Source organism: Phyllopteryx taeniolatus, unplaced genomic scaffold (assembly GCF_024500385.1).
Source record: "Phyllopteryx taeniolatus isolate TA_2022b unplaced genomic scaffold, UOR_Ptae_1.2 contig_24, whole genome shotgun sequence".
Lineage (NCBI taxonomy): Eukaryota > Metazoa > Chordata > Actinopteri > Syngnathiformes > Syngnathidae > Phyllopteryx > Phyllopteryx taeniolatus.
In genome coordinates this window covers 867,921-888,313 of record NW_026903162.1, presented here as the reverse complement: position 1 = coordinate 888,313, position 20,393 = coordinate 867,921, and the positions used below count along the sequence as shown (strand labels likewise).

General features: G+C 41.3%; 1 protein-coding gene and 1 long non-coding RNA gene across 9 annotated transcripts in view; one reads left to right on the top strand and one right to left on the bottom strand.

Annotated features, from left to right (window-relative positions):
• Window positions 1-378: 378 nt before the first annotated feature.
• LOC133473357 (uncharacterized) lies at window positions 379-18,358 on the bottom strand. 2 transcript variants are annotated; one of them, XR_009787048.1, is made up of 3 exons: window positions 18,220-18,358; window positions 3,323-3,560; window positions 379-517 (listed from the first exon to the last, which is right to left on the bottom strand). It is a non-coding gene; the product is annotated as an uncharacterized LOC133473357 (long non-coding RNA). The 2 variants fall into 2 exon arrangements; XR_009787047.1 differs by lacking the exon at window positions 18,220-18,358 and adding an exon at window positions 11,377-11,630.
• ppip5k1a (diphosphoinositol pentakisphosphate kinase 1a) overlaps window positions 435-20,393 on the top strand; it is a 137,242-nt gene continuing 117,283 nt past the window's right edge. For all 7 annotated transcript variants that reach the window (XM_061765039.1, XM_061765037.1, XM_061765035.1 and 4 more), the window contains exons 1-5: window positions 435-578; window positions 3,359-3,554; window positions 15,956-16,046; window positions 16,163-16,248; window positions 16,700-16,854. In XM_061765039.1, the coding sequence (XP_061621023.1) occupies window positions 435-578; window positions 3,359-3,554; window positions 15,956-16,046; window positions 16,163-16,248; window positions 16,700-16,854 (672 nt within the window). The remainder of the gene's footprint in view (window positions 579-3,358; window positions 3,555-15,955; window positions 16,047-16,162; window positions 16,249-16,699; window positions 16,855-20,393) is intronic.

Sequence of the window (20,393 nt, the reverse complement as noted above, 5' to 3'; positions counted from 1 at the left end):
TAACTCCAGGTAGAAAATTGACTGGTTGACATCACAAAAATTAACACGTATTGGTCTGTTTTCCTTATAGAATTGTCAACCTTTCATCATCATGGAAGAAATGGAAATCAGGAGATAACTCGGCCTGCAGCTTCCAAGTCCCAAGCAAGTCAATTACAATCTCAGTCAATGAATAAAGAATGACATCTTCGAGGGACAGTGTTGTTGCAGAGGACACTTCAGAATTATTGTTCCCCTTCTCATATTTCAACGGCAATCTTTGAGGCCCATTTTTCTCCTTTACATCCCTCCTCACCAATCCTGTTGTCCAACTTCTGCAGCGTGGAACCATTTGTGTCCTCTGACCTCGTGCCCTTCCATCGGTGGCCCGCTCCGGTGGTGTGTTGGTGTACAATGGTGCGGTGGGACGCTGAGGGCTGCTGCGGGAGACTGTGATGTCAGAGCCCAACAGCCCGGGCGAGAGCCGGCGTGGCGCTCCCAGATTTTTTGTGGGCTGCGAAGACGATGAGAGCGAGGTCTTGGAGGATAGCATAAGAACAGACATGGAACTGTATGAGGACGATGAAGACACAGACTCTGTAAGGAGCTTCACACAAACACCTAAATAATGTAGGACTGTTGATATACTTGAAAAAAATTACATTTACAGTCCTGCTCACCATTATTGGCACCCATGAAGTTTTAGTGCTTACGTTTGAGTTACAAAAAAGTGTTCACACCCTTCCTGATTTATTTTTGTGCGTGTTTGTCATCAAACAAATGTAAATATTAGTCACAGACAACACAAGTAAACACAAAATTCAGTTTTTATTTTATTCTTTTTATTTTAATTAAAGGAGACAAAAATCCAACCCTACATGGCCCTGTGTGGGAAAAGTCATTGACCACAACCCCCGTTAAAACATAACTCTGGTTTATCATACCAGAGTTCAATTTCTCTAGCCACACCCAGGCCTGATAGTGCCACACCTGTTTTCAATCAAGAAATCACTTAAATAGGACCTGCCTGACAAAGTGAAGTAGACCAAAGGATCCTCAAAAGCTTGATATGCCGAGATCTAAAGAAATTCAGGAGCAAATGAGAAAGTAATTGAGATCTGTCAGTGTGGAAAAGGTTATAAATGTATTTCTAAAGGTTTGGGACTCCAGCGAACCACAAATGGCAAAAACAGAACAGTGGTGAACCTTCCCAGGAGTGGCTGACTGACCAAAATTACCCCAAAAGTGCAGCAACGACTCATCCAAGAGGTCACATAAAAACCCCACAACAACATCCAAAGAACTGCAGGCCTCACTTGCCTCAGCTAAGGTCAGTGTTCATGACTCCACCATAAGAAAGAGACTGGGCAACAATGGTAGCGTTCCAAGACAAAAACCACTGCTGAGCAAAAAGAACATTAAGGCTGTTCTCAATTTGCGAGAAGACATCTTGATGATCCCCAAGACCTTTGGGAAAATACTGTGTCGGGTTTGGTTGAACTTTTTGGAAGGTGTGTGTCCCATTACATCTGGTGTAAAAGTAACACCGCATTTTAGAAAAAGAACATACCAGCAGTAAAATATGGTGCTGGTACTGTGATGGTCTGGGGCTGTTATGCTACTTCAGGACTTGGAAGACTTGCTGTGATAAACTGAACCATGAATTCTGCTGTCTACCAAAAAATCCTGAAGGAGAATGTCCGGCCATCTGTTCATGACCTCAAGCTGAAATGAACTTTGGTTCTGCAGCAGGACAATGATCCAAAACACACCAGCATGAATGGTTGAAGAAAAACAAAATGAAGACTTTGAAGTGGCCTAGTAAAAGTCCTAACTTGCATCCTATTGAGATGCTCTGACATGACCTTTAAAAGGTGGTTCATGCTCAAAAACCCTCCAATTTGGCTGAATTACAACAATTCTGCAAAGATGAGTGGGCCAAAATTCCTCCACAGCGCTGTAAGTTGCAAGTTATCGTAAACGCTTGATTGCAGTTGATGCTGCTAAGGGTGGCACAACCAGTTATTAGGTTTAGGGGGCAATCACTTTTTCACAAAGGGCCATTAGGGGTTAAAAACTGCATTTTGTGTTTACTTGTGTTGTCTTTGACTAATATTTAAATTTGTTTCATGATGGGAAAAATTTAAGTGTAACAAACATGCAAAAATTATTAAATCAGGAAGGGGGCAAAAACATTTTCACACAACTGTAAATGTGGAATCTCTCCTGAAGAAAATGAATCAAGTGCAACAACAGTTTTCTACAGAGAACTTGTTTGATAAAAGAGCAAATGATCAATGGCATTTTATGGTCAGATGAAACAAAAAAAAGAGCTTTTTGGCAATGCACAACAAACAGTATGTTTATAGACGCCGCAATGAACCCTTTAAAGAAGAGAACACCCTGCCAACAGTCAAGCATGTTGGAGGATCCATAATGCATTGGGGCTGCACTGCTACATCTGGTACTGGTGGCCTTGACTGTATCACAGGTATCATGAAATCAAAAAATTATCAAGCGATTTTAGAGCGAAATGTCTTACCCAGTGTAAGAAAACCTGGTTTGAGGCGAAGAACATGGATCCTCCAGAAAGATAAAGACCCAAAGCGCATACATCCAAAAGCACATAGGAATGGTTGAAAAGGATAATATGGACTGTTTTAAAATGGCCAGCAATCAGTCCTTATCATAATTCAGTTGAAAATCTTTGGGGGGGGCTGAAATCTGCCATTGGGAAAAGAACCCTGCAAGATCTTAAACAAATTGCAAAGGCAAAGAGGGCAAAAATACCACTGAGAAGTGCAATAAGCTTTTAGATCGATCCACGAAACGTTTAGACGCTGTCATCGCTGCCAAAGGGTGTGCAACCAAATATTAAGGAGGGGGGCCAATATTTGCTGCACATGCTGTTTTCTGTTTTTTTTTCTTCTTTGAAATGACAATATCCAAGTTGGAAAAACAGAACAATTTTCTTTGTTAAATTACTTTGGACCTCCAATTATAGATCCTGATTATATAAGTTTGGTTATTTCTAAAGATATTATACAGGTAATGCAAAAAATTTAGGGGTGCCAATAATGGTGAGCAGGACTGTACAAATTAATCAGAAGCAAGCCTTTTACTGGCAAGTCATAAAGTGAAAGCAAATCATTTTATACTCAATCCACTGACGAGGATTGAGTCTCTTGTTTAGATGACTAGCCATCATAATTTTAATAGTATGAATGGAGTTTTCCCACATTTGTAACAATATACAAGAACCTATAGTGTATACAGTGTGGAGTACTAGAGGGGTGTCATAAATAGTAATGCACCAGAACCAAAAAGAATGTTTTTGGAATACCTCTTTCTCGCTGTACTTTTTCACATTCTTGTTCAGCCCCCTGAGCAACAGATTGTTGTGGGGATATGCTGCATGATGAAGAAGTCAAAGTCCAAGCCAATGACCCAGATCCTGGAGAGACTTTGCAGGTTTGAGTACATCACCGTGGTCATCTTTCCAGAGGACGTCATCCTCAATGAGTCAGTGGAAAACTGGCCACTGTGTGACTGCCTCATCTCCTTCCACTCCAAAGGTACTTCTTTAACAGATACAAGAGCATAAAGGCACTTAGGATAGTTAGGGGGGGAAAGACCTGCCATATGATCAGACTTATTTGCACGTGTGTCTTGAACACAAACAGTTTCAAGGTTAAAACCAGGAGTAGCCAACATGGTCACGCGCAGGGCTCCAAAGAGTCACCCAAAAAGGATTTTAAATTTTTTTTCCCCTGTGCAAGCTCCCAACATAGATGTTAATTAATTAACTATTTAAGGGGATCACTCGTTCTTACAATTTATAATTGCCATCTTGCATAGTAGAAATAAACAGGATGAATAGAAAAAGGCCACACAACACATTTAGCATATTGGTGTTTTACATAGATCATTTAACGTGAAACTATGAGAGTCTCAGGATGCACATGTCTGTAAACAATGAGTCGCAGCCCTGGAACAATGAGTCCCTGGAACTTCACGGACTACAGATACAGTAATCTTCTGCTATATCGCACTTCTTGCTTCGCTGTCCCCCGACATTGCAGATTTACAATATATTACAGTTGTTACTCTATATTTTACACTGCACAATATGTTTGTGTTATCCATTGCGCACTCTCTCTCAATATATATGTTCAGTTTTTTATTGACTTTTTTAGGACGATTTCCTCCCCCCAAAAAACTATCGCACCAAACGATTGTATTGTTGATGTTTTTTATTCCACTAGTGTTATCAGAGCGTGATAATTTACAGTGGGTATGGAAAGTATTCAGACCTCCTTAATTTTTTCACTCTTTTTTTTTTATATTGCAGCCATTTGCTAAAATTATTTAAGTTCATTTTTTTCCCTCAATGTACACATAACACCCCATATTGACAGGAAAAAACTGAATTGTTGACATTTTTGCAGATTAATTAAAAAAGAAAAACTGAAATATAACACAGCCATAAGTATTCAGACCCTTTGCTCAGTATTTGGTAGAAGGACCCTTTTGAGCTAATACAGCCATAAGTCTTTTGGGAATGATGGAACAAGTTTTTCACACCTGGATTTGGGGATCCTCTGCCATTCCTCCTTGCAGATCCTCTCCAGTTGTGTCAGGTTGGATGGTGAACGTTGGTGGACAGCCATTTTCAGGTCTCTCCAGAGATGCTCAATTGGGTTTAAGTCAGGGCTCTGGCTGGGATATTCAATAACAGTCACGGAGTTGTTCTGAAGCCACTCCTTTGTTATTTTAGCTGTGTGCTTAGGGTCATTGTCTTGTTGGAAAGTGAACCTTTGGCCCAGTCTGAGGCCCTGAGCATTCTGGAGAAGGTTTTCGTCCAGGATATCCCTGTACTTGGCCGCATTCATCTTTTCTTCGATTAAAACCAGTCTCCATGTCCCTGCAGCTGAAAAACACCCCCACAGCATGATGCTCCCACCACCATGCTTCACTGTTGGGACTGCATTGGACAGGTGATGAGCAGTGCCTGTTTTTCTCCACACATACCGCTTAGAATTAAGGCCAAAATGTTCTATCTTCTATCTATCATCAGACCAGAGAATCTTATTTCTCACCATCTTGGAGTCCTTCAGGTGTTTATTAGCAAACTCAATGCGGACTTTCATGCGTCTTGCACTGAGGAGAGGCTTCCGTCGGGCCACTCTGTCATAAAGCCCCGACTGGTAGAGGCCTGCAGTGTTGGTTGACTTTCTAGAACTTTCTTCCATCTCCCGATTGCATCTCTGGAGCTCAGCCACAGTGATCTTTGGGTTCTTTTTCATCTCTCTCACCAAGGCTCTTTTCCTCCGATTGCTCAGTTTGGCCAGCTCGAGGAAGGGTTCTGGTCATCCCAAACGTCTTCCATTTAAGGATTATGGAGGCCACTGTGCTTTTAGGAACTTTAAGTGCAGCAGCAACTTTTTTGTAACCTTGGCCAGATGTGGGCCTTGCCACAATTCTGTCTCTGAGCTCTTCAGGCAGTTTATTTGACCTCATAATTCTCATTTGCTCTGAAATGCGCTGTGAGCTCTAAGGTCTTATGTACACAGGTGTGGCTTTCCTAATCATCTCCAATCAGTATAATCAAGCACAGCTGGACTCCAATGAAAGTGTAGAACCATCTCAAGGATGATCAGAAGAAATGGACAGCACCCGAGTTAAATATGAGTGTCACAGTAAAGGGTCTGAATACACATGGCTGTATGAGATTTCAGTTTATTATTTATTTCAGTATTTCTTTTTTAATAAATCTGTAAAAATGTCAGCAATTCCCTTTATTCTGTCAAAATGGGGTGCTGTGTGTACATTGAGTAAAATAAATGAATTTAATTGATTTTTGCAAATGGCTGCAATATAACAAAGAGTGAAAAAATTAAGGTGGTCTGAATACTTTCCGTACCTACTGTAAATAAATAAATACTTTTTAAGAACAATTAACGCAACAAATATATTGAACATTTGCATTGTAATGTGGTACAATAAATAAAACATCTTCGATAAATACAAAAATAAATGTCCCATCCCGCCCTTTAATATATCTGATTGGTTTAGAGACCAGTTTGGTTTTCCTGTATGTGTGTGCTTTCATATTGCATTTCTTCCTCAAATGGCTGGGCTTACAGGTGAACCTGCTATTTTTTATTTTTAAATTTATTTATTTATTTATTTAGCAGCACCATTCAGAGGTTAGGGGGCATATACGACCAAATTGGTTGCACTTTTAGAGCCTGTCATGTCAAAAAAATAAAAAATAAATCATACGCAGGATGTTCATATAGCACCACGGTGGAATATTTTAATCCATAGCATTGCGTCCTCGGATGCAGATTCATCTTAGTTTATGCGTCCCTGTTCATGTTTGTGCGTCTCAGACACGGGACGCACACCAAACAAGATCCCTGGTTTTATGTAATGAAGCTGATGATGCACGCTAAAGCAAGAACAAGTTCAGAGCAAAGGGGACAAAGTGATCACACTGATACACTTCTATAAAGTGTAGAAAAGGGAATGTTTGTTCCTTTCTGCTTTTTACAAGTTCTGAACACTGACAACTTTATTAAAACTATCCCATTCACAAGACACATCCCATTTGCATGCAGTTCCTGTTTCACACGTACATAGCAACTGTTTGTCTACTCTATTTTCTGCTTTTATATGTGCTATGGGAGTAATGTTTCTTCGCAATGTGCACGTCACTGAAGAATCTTTATCAAGCTCATGTTGCATGACAATCCAGTCTGTTGCCATTCATAAATGGATGTGACATACATTTCTACAGTGCCTTGAAAAAGTATTTATACCCCTTGAACTTTTAAACATTTTCTGAACTTACAATATGTATTTTGTAGAGATTGTATGTGATAGAACAACAGAAAGTAGCACATAATTTTGAAGTGGAACTAAAATTACATGTACCGTATTTTCACGACCATAAGGCGCACTTAAAAGTCTTACATTTTCTCTAAAATGGACGGGGTGCCTTATAATGCGGCACGCCTTATGTGTGCACCGAGTTCCAAAATCTGTAAATGCTGTTGTGTGACTTTGAGTGCTATGCTTAACTGACTGGGAGCATTTCCTGCCGACACGCTGCTTATATCGAGGAAGGCGGACGTGACTGAGGACAGCATGCGGACATAAACGGGGAAGGGTGCGCGTGACAGAGGACGCTAAAGACACGCCCCCAGTAGGTATATAGTTCCGGTATGTGCATCAGTTTTGCTAAGGACCCCCGAAAATGTTACCTACAAAGCACAGTTTAAACTGCAAGCTATTAGTTACGCGGAGGAACATGGGAATCGAGCAGGCGCGAGAGAATTCAAGATCAACGAATCCATGGTTCGCAAGTGGAGGAAGCAGGAAAACGATGAAGCCGAGTTTCCACGGAAGCAAACTGTGGTCAAGCCAGCCCCCACTCGTAAAGTAGCAGTCAAGCCAGCCGCCCCTAATTTTGTTCATACTAGCCATTACGGTAATAAGTTGCCAACTCGCGGCGAAAGCCACCTTCAAAATCATAGCCTCCCAATAATACGGACGTAAATGCTCTTCGGTTAAGGAATGCAACCAGCAAGGTTAATTTGAATCTTGAGATGGATTAAAAAATGTAGTGTGTAATATCTTATGAAAAACAAAAGGTAACTGGACTGCACTTATATAGCGCTTTATCTACACCATCACAGTGCCCAAAGCGCTTTACAAAGCCTGACATTCACACACACATTCATAAACCAATGGGCGACTGCTGCCATGCAAGGCACTGCCAGGGCCACTGGGAGCAAATAAGTGCAGTCCATTTACCATTTATTTTTCCTAAGATATCAAATAAACTAAATTTTTTAATGTATCTCAAGATTCAAATTAAGTTTGCTGGTTGCATTCCTTAACCTAAGAGCACTGACGTCCGTATTATTGGGAAGCTTTTATTTTGAAGCTGGCTTTCCCCGCGAGTTGGCTACCTATTACCGTAATGCCTAGTATGAAGGCATTGGAGTGGAGGTTGGCTTGACCGCAGTGGAAAACAAGGCGAGGTGGCCTGAGTTGGAAGACCAATTCGAGCAATGGATTAATGAGCAAAGAACAGCCGGGAGAAGCGTCTCTACAGTCACCATTCGACTGAGGGCAATAACTCTGAGCTTGCCATCATTCCGGGAGGCTTGACGAACCGCTGGACATCCGTTTAAACAGGGCGTTCAAAGTGAAGTGAGCAGCATGGGAGCCATGGATGACAGATGGCGAACACAGCTTTACTAAGACTAGGAGGCAGCGCCAGGCAAGTTACGCCACAATTTGTCAATGGATTATGGATGCTTGGGCTAACGTGTCTGCTTGCACTGTTGTTCGAGCTTTTGTAAAAGCCGGCATCATTTCTGAGGAGCCGCACGGCAACGAGACTGACTCCGACAATGACGAGAGGAAACCTGGCGTGTTTGATTGAGAACTTGCCCAGCTATTCATTTTTTATACAGAAGATGAGGACTTTGATGGATTTGTGGATGAGGATTGATCAAAAATAACGTGAGCACATTGTTAAATACTTCAATAAAGTACAAGCAAACTCACTTTTGATCCTGCTGCCTTTTTAAAAACATTGTTTTTGCGTGCATGCATGCTACTGTATGTTTTAAGCTAGCGTATGTTTTACCATGCCTGCGCCTTTTAATACGGTGTGCCTTATGGTCGTAAAAATATGGTAGTTTTCCAAAATTAAAGTGAATATGAATCTGAAAAGTGTGGCGTGGGTTTCTCCTCAGCCCACTCTCCTCTAATACCCCTAAATACAATCCAGTGCAGTCAGTTGCCTTAGTAAAACAGCTGGCTGTCGTAATTATGAGATTATCTGAATGTTTTTAGCTTGTACTGTCAAACCGGTTTGTGTTTGTTTTAGGGCTGTTAGATCTGGCAAAAGAAAAAAGAAAAAAAAAACCAGAAAAGATCACAAATAATTTTTTCATATTGTCCAATCTCAGGGGCGGCACGGTGAACGGCTGGTTAGAGCGTCAGCCTCACAGTTCTGAGGACCGGGGTTCAAATCCCCGGCCCCGCCTGTGTAGAGTTTGCATGTTCTCCCTGTGCCTGCATGGGTTTTCTCCGGGCACTCCGGTTTCCTCCCACATCCCAAAAACATGCATTAATTGGAGACTCTAAATTGCCCGTAGGTGTGACTGTGAGTGCGAATGGTTGTTTGTTTGTATGTGCCCTGCGATTGGCTGGCAACCAGTTCAGGGTGTACCCCGCCTCCTGCCCGATGATGATAATTAAGATGCCTTGAATTGTAAACATCATTCTCCAATTATGATGATACGTACAGTGTTAACATTATTGCTACTTGCAAATGTGCATCATCTTTCATAAAAGTACAGATTAAGTAGTTTTGCCGTTTTACATCCCACCTGAATAATGATGACGCGATTGATTGTTATTGGTGGTGGCCTCACCGCGAGCCCACTTGGGCAATCGGCCAAAGGGGCGCAATCAATGGCTCCCGGGCCTGGCTCCAATATTACTGACGCTGCTGATCTATGATTGTCATCCTTTGGCATAAAGACTGGCACGCTGGGTCTTAAGCAACACAACTTTCCTATTCATTGTGTATTGTGGAAGGTTTTAGGACCTGGGGGGATGTTGTATGTGCTGAGGGGGCAGCAACACAAAATGCCATCTTCTGTGCGGCAAGTGCTGGGAGGCTGATGCGGTGCGGAGTGACCTCAAATAAAAATAGTATGTTCTATGTGGCGTTGCGGTGACATGGGAAAGCCTCTAGGGAGAGGGGCTGGTGATAAGATTCTTGAGGACTATTTTGGCGGACTTGTACTCCAAACGTCAAGGGGGAAATGGAGGAGGCAAAATAATTGCAGTGTCCCTGAAAAACACTATATTGTGGGCAGCCGACGGCCCGCGGATGTTCATAATATAGTGTGTTTCAGCGCGTAAAATTTGAGGGCTTTCGTACAGTGTAGGAACACTGTCACACAAAAGTGTTCCCCAAAAAGGCATTTTTTTTCCCCCACACAAAAACTAAATTTTTCCAGAACCCATCGTCCGATTTTTTTTTAATTCTTTGTGTTGTATAGACCTTGCATTTTGACAGATATCTCATTTTCTTGTCACGCTGCCACTGGAAGGAGGTCGACAAAGTCGTTCTGAGCATCATAGGCAGAGAGAGAGTCGTGATTGGTGCAGAATTGTAATGGACATGTTGGTGAAGGAAAAGGGTGATGAAGGATTGATGGGTAAGTTTGGCATCCAGGAAATGAACTTGGAGGAACAGATGGTGGTGGACTTTGCCAAAAGGATGGAAATAGCTGTAGCAAACACTTTCTTCCAGAAAGGGCAGGAACATCATGTGACCTGCAAGAACAGCGGTAGAAGCACGGAAATGGATTACATCTTGTGCAGATGATGTAATCTGAAGGAGGTTACTGACTGCAAGGTAGGGGAGAGTAGCTATACAGCATAGGATGGTGGTGTGTAAGACTACTCTGGTGGTAGTGAGGAAGATTAAGAAGACAAAGGCAGACCAGTGAACCATGTGCTAGAAGCTGAGAAAAGAAGTGTGGCTATTTGAATAAAGGTTTGACAGGCTCTTGGTGGGCAGGGGAAGCTTCCGGAAGACTGGATGACTACAGTTAAGGTGATCAGAGAGATAGGCAGGAGAGTACTTGGTGTATCTTCTGGTAGCAAAGGGGAGAAGGAGATTTGTTGACTGAACCTTAAAGTGCAGGAAAGCATACATGGAAAGAGGTTAGCTAAGAAGTGGGATACTGAGGAGACAAGAATACACGAAGATGCGACATAGGGCCAAGGTAGAGGTGGCAAGGGCCAAACGCGAGGCATATGATGACATGTATGCCAAGTTGGACACTAAAGAAGGAGAGAGAGAGCTGTACAGGTTGGCCAGACAGACTGCGTGAGATACAAAGGATGTGCAGCATGTGAGCGTGATTGAGGATAGAGCTGGAAATGTGTAGACTGGTGCCAGTAATGTGATGGATAGATGGAAAGAATGCTTTTAGGATCTGATGAATGAGTAAAATGAGAGAGAAGGAAGACTATAAGAGGGAAGTGTGATGGACCCTGCAGGAAGTAGCAGTGATTCGTAAGGGGCAAGTTAGAAAGGCACTAAAGAGAATGAAAAATGGAAAGGCAGTTTTTGAACAGGTTGTTCAACAGAATTCTAGGTGGTGAGAAGATACTGCAGGAATGGAGGAAAAGTGTGCTGGTGTCAATTTTTAAGAATAAGTGTGATGTGCTGAATTGTGGGAACTATAGGGGAATACAGTTGATGAGCCACACAATGAAGTTAAGGGAAATGAGTATTTGTGAGTACCAGTATGGTTTCATGCCTCAGAAGAATACCAGAGATGTATTATTTACCTTGATGGTGGTGTTGATGTAAAGAATTCTGAGCGAGGCCCAAGCGTTACTCAGCCAGCCTTGCAAGGAAAAACTCCTTGATGGAGTTCCTTTTTCGCGGTTCCTTTGTTTGGTGGTGATCTTGTTTCCGAATAAGAATCCTGATACATGAAACTTGTCTTTTGAGTATTTTTTACAACGAAATCAAGAAGACAAATTTAAAAGACTATGGTTTACAAGACTATGGGCAGGTGGACTGTCTTCCTTCTCTCGTGGGATCCGGAAGCCGAATGGCTCCCTTTTTCAGATAACAGTCAGTTTCCTCACCAGCTTCTTATCAAACCGGTTCCCGCCTGTTCTCAGCCTCAATGTTATCAGAATGTGTGTGTGTGTGTGTGTGTGTGTGAGTGAGTGTGCGCGCGCATTCATAACATAGTATGGTCGTTTTTAACTGCAAAAGCTAGTGTGTGTGTGTCATTGTGTCCTGTAATCAGGATGATTAGAAATATATCTTATAATGGAGAAATTCAGAGAAGATAAGAAGGAGCTACATTTTCTTTGGAGTGCTCGAGAAAGTCTATGACAGAGTACCCAGAAAGGGTGCGACTGCATGAGGAAGTCTGGCGTGGCAAAGAAGTATGTTAAAATTGTACAAGACATGTAAGAGGAATGAAGATTAGCTGAAGTAAGACGAAGTAATTTTTTTGTCAGCGCTTCCAGGTGGCCACATAGGACCGCGCACTTCCTTACCAGATGTATGACAAAATTGCCATTTTAAATATGGATCAAATACAGACTCTTTCCAAAAAGTTAGAATATCATGGAAAAGTTTGTTTCCATAATTCCATTCAAAAAGTTAAACTTTCATAGATTATAGATTCAAGGCCCACAATTAAAACTATTTAAAGTATTTCTTTGTTCATTTTTACATAACATGGGCTTCCAGCTCATAAAACCCACAAAATCAGGAATAAAAAAAAAATGGTGGGCGGTGGGCTACAACTGTCGGGTTCCTCGGTTCAAGCCACTTTTGAGCTTGAGCCAACGTAGGAAGTGTCTCAACTGGGCCAAGGAGAAGAAGGACTGGACTGTTGGCCAGTGGTCCAAGGTCCTCTTTTCCGATGAAAGTAAAATGTGGCTTTAATTCGTGAATCAAGGTCCAAGGGTTTGGAGGAAGACTGGTGAAGAACAGAACCCAAGCTGTTTGAGCTCCAGTGTGAAATATCCACAGTCATGATTTGGGGTCCAATGTCCAGTGCAGGTGTTGGTAAACGCTGCTTTCTTAAATCCAAGGACACTGCAATAGTCTATCAGAATGTTTTAGAGGACTTCATGATTCCTTCTGCTGTAGATCTGAATGGAGATGCAGATTTCATCTTTCAGCGGGACCTGGCCAACCGCCAGAAGCACCAAAAGCTGGTTTGCTGCCCATGCCATCACAGTGCTTGACTGGCCAGCCAACTTGCCGGATCTAAACCCCACTGAGAATCTATGGGGTATTATCAAGAGGAAAATGAGGGTCACCAGACCTGAAAACAAAGAAGAACTGACAGCAATCATCAAGGAAATCTGGCCTTCCATAACTCGAATGCAATGCTACAGGCTGATTGTCTCAATGCCACGCCGCATCGAGGAAGTGATTAAAGCAAAGGGATTCCCAACCAAGTACTGAAGATTAACATATTGTTTTGAAAGTACCATATTTTGATTGATTTTAATGTGACCCTAATTTCTTTCTCTCTTTTTTTTCCTGCCAAAACTGAGAATGGTGATTCCTTCACAGTATTCCAATTTTTCAAATTCCTGATTTTGTGGGTTTTATGAGCTGGAAGCCCAAATTATGTAAATATAAAAAAATACTTGAAATTGTTTAAATTGTGGGCCCTGAATCTATAATCTTTGATAGTTTAACTTTATGAATGGAATTATGGAAATCAACATAAATGGGACAATATCACTATATGAATTGTCTTCTTCTTCATCAGAATCAGCATCACAAAATGCAGCGGAATAATGAAACACAGAGGTCTTATTACCAGTAAAATAAGTCTCTTAAAATGTTTTTTGGTGGGGATGCAACTAATGATTATTTTAATAATCTGATTAAGCCGTCAATTATTTTTTTCAATGAATTGGATGACAAAAATATTTTTTTCAATATCCATCCCTTTATTAAAAAACAGGACATTATTTCAAATTGACCGTGCAGAAAATGCACTAGCAAACTCAAAAGTTAGATGTTTTCTAATGTCTTATTTTAATTAAACACAAATATAAGCAGTGTGCTTTCATTGAGGACGACAGAAATCTCAGAATATTTACTGTTGAAAGGCTGAAATTCCAAGTATTTGAACTATTTTGAGTATAACGTCTCTAAACAGTTCATCCATTATCAAAATAGTTGTTAATTGATTAATTGTTGAACCTCTAAATGAGACTAAACCAAACATTTTATAACATGGTTTATTGCCCGGTTTTTTGTGTTTTTTTTTATATATAAAATGGGTCTATTTGCTCATGTATATTCTATTTTCAATTATATTTAACATTTTACATCTCTCCCTGAAATTGCTGTCCACCCTGCCACTATGGGGTAACCGCCCCTTTAAGGTAGTGACATTACAATGAACATTTGCATAGTAAGTTATTTGAAGACTCTAAATTGGTGTGAATGTGAGTGTGAATTGTTGTTTGTTTCTATGTGCCCTGCGATTGGTTGGCGACCAGTTCAGGGTGTACACCGCCTCTCGCCCAGAGTCAGCTGGGATAGGCTCCAGCACGCCCGCGACCCTAGTGAGGAAAAGCGGTACAGAAAATGGATGGATGGAACTTTTCCATATATATTCAAATTTTCTTGAAAGGGTCTGTATGTGGGCGGCACGGTGACCGACTGGTTAGAGCGTCTGCCTCACAGTTCTGAGGACCGGGATTCAAATCCCGGCCCCGCCTATGTGGAGTTTGCATGTTCTCCCCGTGCCTGCGTGGGTATTCTCCGGGCACTCCGGTTTCCTCCCACATTACAAAAACATGCATTAATTGGAGACTCTAAATTGCCCGTAGGTGTGACTGTGAGTGCGAATAGTTGTTTGTTTGTATGTGCCCTGCGATTGGCTGGCAACCAGTTCAGGGTGTACCCCACCTCCTGCCCGATGATAGCTGGGATAGGCTCCAGCACGCCCGCAACCCTAGTGAGGAGAAGCGGCTCAGAAAATGGATGGATGGATGGATGGATGGGTCTGTATGTGCATATATCTGTTTTTATTGAACCAATGTTCATCACAGTTAATATATTTCATGCTCAGATACATGTATAAAAGATCCACTCTTCAAAAACAAAGGGTTTGAAGCAAACAACTAAAAACTACAGACAGAATGACCCTAAACATAAAGCCAGAGTTACGATGGAAAGCTTTAGATCAAAGAATCTTCTTGTTTGAATGGGTCAGTCAAAGTCCAGACCTAAATCCCATTGAGGATCAGTGGTATGATTTCAAAATTGCAGAACATAGACCCTCTCCATCCAATCTGGCCGAGCTTGCGCTATTTTGCAAAGAAAGAGCAAACAATTCACTGTCAAGATGTATAAAGGTGGTGGAGACACACCCCAAACGTTTTGCAGCTGTAATTGCAGCGAAAGGTGGCTCTGCAATGTATTGATGCAGGGGGGCTAAATACAAATGCACACCACATTTTTGGGATTTTTATTTGCTTAAAATTTTAAAAATCATTTATGTTCAACTTTACCTTAATGTGCTACTTTGTGTGATTTTGTGTCGATCACATAAAATCTCAATTAAAAAACATTTGGTTGTCGTTGTAAGGTGGCAAAATGTGAAAAAGTTCAAGGGCTATGAAAACTTTTTCAAGACACTGTCCTGCATTCGAGAAAAGATGTGCGTATCCGTGTTTAGACTGAAACTGACAAGTGTAAATGGTTCCTCGTCCATCAGTGTCAAGTGATCCCAGATAACTGTGCAGTGGGGAGCAACGTGACCATTGATCACCTTATAATGTTCAATCTGCTTTTGAAGTGTTTGTGAAGATTAACATTTACGGTAAATGTAAAAAGAGTACTGCATGTAAAACTGATGGATGTGATCATTTGTACAAAAATAAGCCACATTTTGTCCTACAAATGACACAAGATTCAACACAAGCTGTGTTTACGAACCCAAATCAAGAACTCAGACTACATATCGTATACGTTTTGAAGTAAATTTAAAGGCATGACTACTTTACATGAATATGCAGTTATTATATTGTGTCAGTCATGATACAGTACATATATTGCTATTAAATATATATTATTATGGTTAAATTATTATTATTATTTTTTTTTTCAATTACAAATGTACATTATACAAAATGTAACTATTTGGAAAGGTTATGTCAAACAGATAGACCGACACTGACTCCGGAAGCCCTGCATGTCACAATGGTGGTGACCCCTGGCTTAAACATATCTGTAGTTATGCCCTCTTTGATCTGAAAAGTCCTGCCTTAAGGTGTCATTTTAAATCTTGGAATATGTACTGTAGGACTTTTGTCAAACCAGCTATCATTATCTTAATTATTCTAAATATTTCTGCTTGCCAACCAGGATTTCCACTAGATAAAGCAGTGAGCTATGCCAAACTAAGAAACCCTCTGCTCATCAATGACCTGAACATGCAGTACTACATACAGGACAGGTACATCTTTTGTGTCCATTTACAGTGTTAAGGTTTGAATCATGCTTTGCAAAAAGGGAGCATTCACTTGCTTTATGGAATTTTTTTATGACCTGTTTCCATCAAATTTCTGGCAGGAGAGAAGTATATCGCATCCTGCAAGAAGAAGGGATAGATCTGCCACGCTATGCTGTGCTGAATCGTGATCCAGATAAACCGGATGGTCAGTATTGATCTCACATTGGCACAAACCTTAATTGTTGGGTAGTGGTAGCATATGTAATCTCGATCTACTTGCTTTTACCTGTTTTAGGGAGTCCTTTTGAGAAAATGTGGTTTTGGCTTGACTTTTTCTTTCCCCATATTGACACTACCCACTGATGTGGAGGGCGCTGAGCTTAACTTTATACATTCTTGCTAGTCTAAGATATGCTTGCAGCTAAGGTGGTGAAGCAAATTGCTTGTGTGTTAGGATAATATGAATGTGGTTTTATCTTGAGGATATATTTTGTATCAAATATGAAGACGTTGCAAAACTGAACATTGTTACAGTTCAGAACACTGTTATAGAAAGTGGCTCAGACCACATTTGCCCTAGATGGGCTCAAGATCATTATCAAAAATTAATAAAATGTATGCTTGCAAACAGAAACATTTGCTATGATATTTCTTAGAGTGTAATCTGGTGGAAGGAGAAGACCATGTGGAAGTTAATGGAGAAATATTCCAGAAGCCTTTCGTTGAGAAGCCTGTCTGTGCTGAGGACCACAATGTCTATATCTACTACCCCACTTCTGCTGGTGGTGGCAGCCAACGTCTCTTCAGAAAGGTCTGGTCTTAGCCTCTTTTAAATTAAATTCCTTTTATCATCCTATTCGTATGGTTAGGGGTGTCCCGATCCAATCTTTGAAATCGGTCTAATGTCAGCAGAAAAATGATTATCGCATCTAAAATCTCAGATTTTATCACTTTTACACAGGTACAAGCAGTCCATTCCATGCGCCGCTCCAGCACTTTTATTCAGCAGCGCCCGAACGGCATGCAGATTCCACGTGATCACAACAGCAGGTTGCTAACATAGTAGCAAGGAGTAAGAGTGAATATCGTCGTCGTTAAGTCGTTCGTTGGCACTCCAGTTTAAGCTCACTGTAACAGTAAACTCAAATAACAAAAGAATTACATCTACTGAATGGTCAAATACATCATAGCCTTCATTTCTTTCTTTGTTTTTGTTCACAAACATAGCTAGCTCTCAGCTAAAACACAATGAATAAAAAACCATTGATGAGCGAACGAAAATGAGCATTGAACTTGCGGCACTTCTCTCTCAAAATAATGAATATTGGTACACAAACGCTGTATAACCAAATACAAACAGCAAATATAACAATACGCTCTGGCATATATTCTTCCAACTCTGTGAAAACCGAGTTATAATAACAATATTCGATCGTGACTTGTTCTACTTTTTTGTTACTGCAAGTGTGCATCTCATTGCATGTATCACGCTGCCCCTCAGAGGCCAAGACATGCACAGCAGGGACAGCGATTATCAATCAAACTAAACCGCAGTTGCATAAAGAAGTGTATTGCTGCACATGTGGAGAAAGCAAATGATGTTCCCATTGTCGCGATTATGTATGAAATAAGAATTGTAAGTAATTTAGGAGAAAGTAATAAGCCGGGATCGACGTTTGCGTCACTTCCGGTTTATCGTAATTTTAAATTACAGCGTTATAAATCAAGATATTTGATATATATGAGGGGCACCACGTCACTTTTTACAAGTTTAACTTTAGGCGAAATGACGACAAACCTTTATAATCAGTCTCATAATCTGGAGGTTGCGACATTTTGAGTCCTAGGTTACAGAGGTTTACTTAAATGCAGAACACACACAGAATACGACCACGAGTGGAATTTTATGGTATAGTTAATGAAACACACAACTACAAACTACAGCAAGAAAATAACACTAAGGGTAAACGAAAAAGAGAAAATAAGGCGTACGAAAATGGAAAAGAGGACATCATGTGTGGTCGCTGGGCTGAACTAAATGAGCGTGTGAGCATTGAATGCGTTGAGTCAGAGTGAGAGAAGGTAAAGTTGGGATTTCGTATGAAGCTAGTAATTTCCCCATTATTACGCACTGATGTTGTACATCATAGTAAGGATTGCAGTGTCGACTCATCACGAACGCTGATCAGCTGGTCTTTGGGGATGGTCTTCCTTTGGAAGCAGCTCCGGAAGCAAGGCAACAGATTTGGTTGCAGACGAAAAGATGTACAAAAATACAAACAAAGGGAACAAGAGAGGCGGGAGAAGAAAAATGGCTGGTCGTCATGCCTTCTTGGGATAATAGGACGTCTCTCTTCCTGCCTCTTTCGTGGCTCGCTGGCATTTTCAGAGCGATCCCGCTTGGCTGGAAGTGAACCCGGTACCTTCGTAGTAGCGTCTCTGATCACTTAGTGGAGGCCGACGTTTAGGCTGGGAAGCCATGTCCGTTCGATCCCGGCTCGCGTTTACCAAGCCATGTGCCCGCACAAAAGGGGAAACGGGGGAGGGGTGGCTGACGGCCAGCCTGCAAGGTACGAGGAGAGGGGAAAAAAAAGACTATCGTGAACTCAACTCTACTCTGAGAAAGGTGTGATTTTAGAGTTAGATAGAAGAGGGAGTGCCGACTTGGAGTAAACCACACCCATCAGCCTGAATCTTGTCTATAAATTTGAGTGAATGGATTTTAAAATAATATTAATCTAAAGCACTCCCAACTTTGTACTCTCACGCATAGGATCATTGTGTAAACTTTGGTCGTGGCAGTTGCTTATTGTTCAATACAATTTGGTACTGTTTGATTTCAAATCATGAACAGCTTTCAAAATCATGCAGAGGACCTGTGAAAGTGAGAATGGGGACACAGACACCAAAGCATACATTTGGAATATTGCTACAGAGTTTGCAAGATATAAAAACGGAAATTTTATCTTCTGTTAACGAACATCAGAGGCACGTCCACAAGTTCTGGCATTTGCAGTTCCTCTCAACGCCAGTGGGTGGAGCCTCACGCGCATCGGTGGACATTAACCACATAGTCTTCCCCAACCCTTTGGTCCGGGAAGGGGTCTTTTGAAGACAGGATTTGACGGGAAGCTGCTAATTAGGTTAAGGTCCACTTGACGTGGACCAGCCCCTGTCCTAGTCGCCGTCTCACAGCAGGACAGCGTGGGGAAGTGGGAGTTCTCAGCTGGTCGCTAGTCTCTGTGACGCCTCAAAGTTGCGGCGTGCATGTCCGCTACACCCATCATATACTGACAGTAAAAAAAATAACTGAATTGAACTTATTTTGTTGATTGAGAGTATTTTTCATAGTTTTCTAATTTATTCTTTATCTATTCAAATGTAAAATATGACTATATTTATATTATATGGCTAGATCAGACTACAGGATTTTAGCCCAAACTGATATACTTGATTGTTTTTAGCAAATAATGATTAACTTTGAATTTTATGGCTGCAACACGTTCCAAAAAAGCTGGGACAGGGTCATGTCTACCACTGTGTTACATTGTTACATCACCTTTTCTTTTAACAACATTCAATAAACGTTTGGGAACTGAGGACACTAATTGCTGAAGCTTTGTAGGTGGAATTCTTTCCCATTCTTGCTTGATGTACAGCTTCTGCTGTTCAACAGACCGGGGTCTCCGTTGTCATATTTTACGCTTCATAATGCGCCACACATTTTCAATGGGAGACCGGTCTGGACTGCAGGCAGGCCAGTCTAGTACCCGCACTCTTTTACCACGAAGCCACGCTGTTATAACACGTGCAGAATGTGGTTTGGCATTGTCTTGCTGAACTAAGCAGGGGTGTCCATGAAAAAGACGTTGCTTAGATGGCAGCATATGTTCCTCCAAAACCTGTATGTACCTTTGAGCATTAATGGTGCCTTCACAGATGTGTAAGTTACCCATGCCATTGACACTAACACAGCCCCATACCATCACAAATGCGGACTTTTGAACTTTGCGTCCATAACAGTCTGGATGGTTCTTTTCCTCTTTGGCCCGGAGGACACGACATCCACAATTTCCAAAAACAATTTCAAATGTGGACTTGTTGGACTACAGAACACTTTTCGACTTTGCATCAGTCCATCTTAGATTATCTTTACCTCTCTCACCAAGTTTCTTCTCCCCTGATTGCTCAGTTTGGCCGGGCGGCCAGCTCTAGGAAGGATTCTGATCGTCCCAAACGTCTTGCATTTCAGGATTATGGAGGCCACTGTGCACTAAGTGCAGCAGCATTTTTTTTTTTGTAACCTTGGACAGATCTGTGCCTTTCCACAATTCTGTCTCTGAGCTCTTC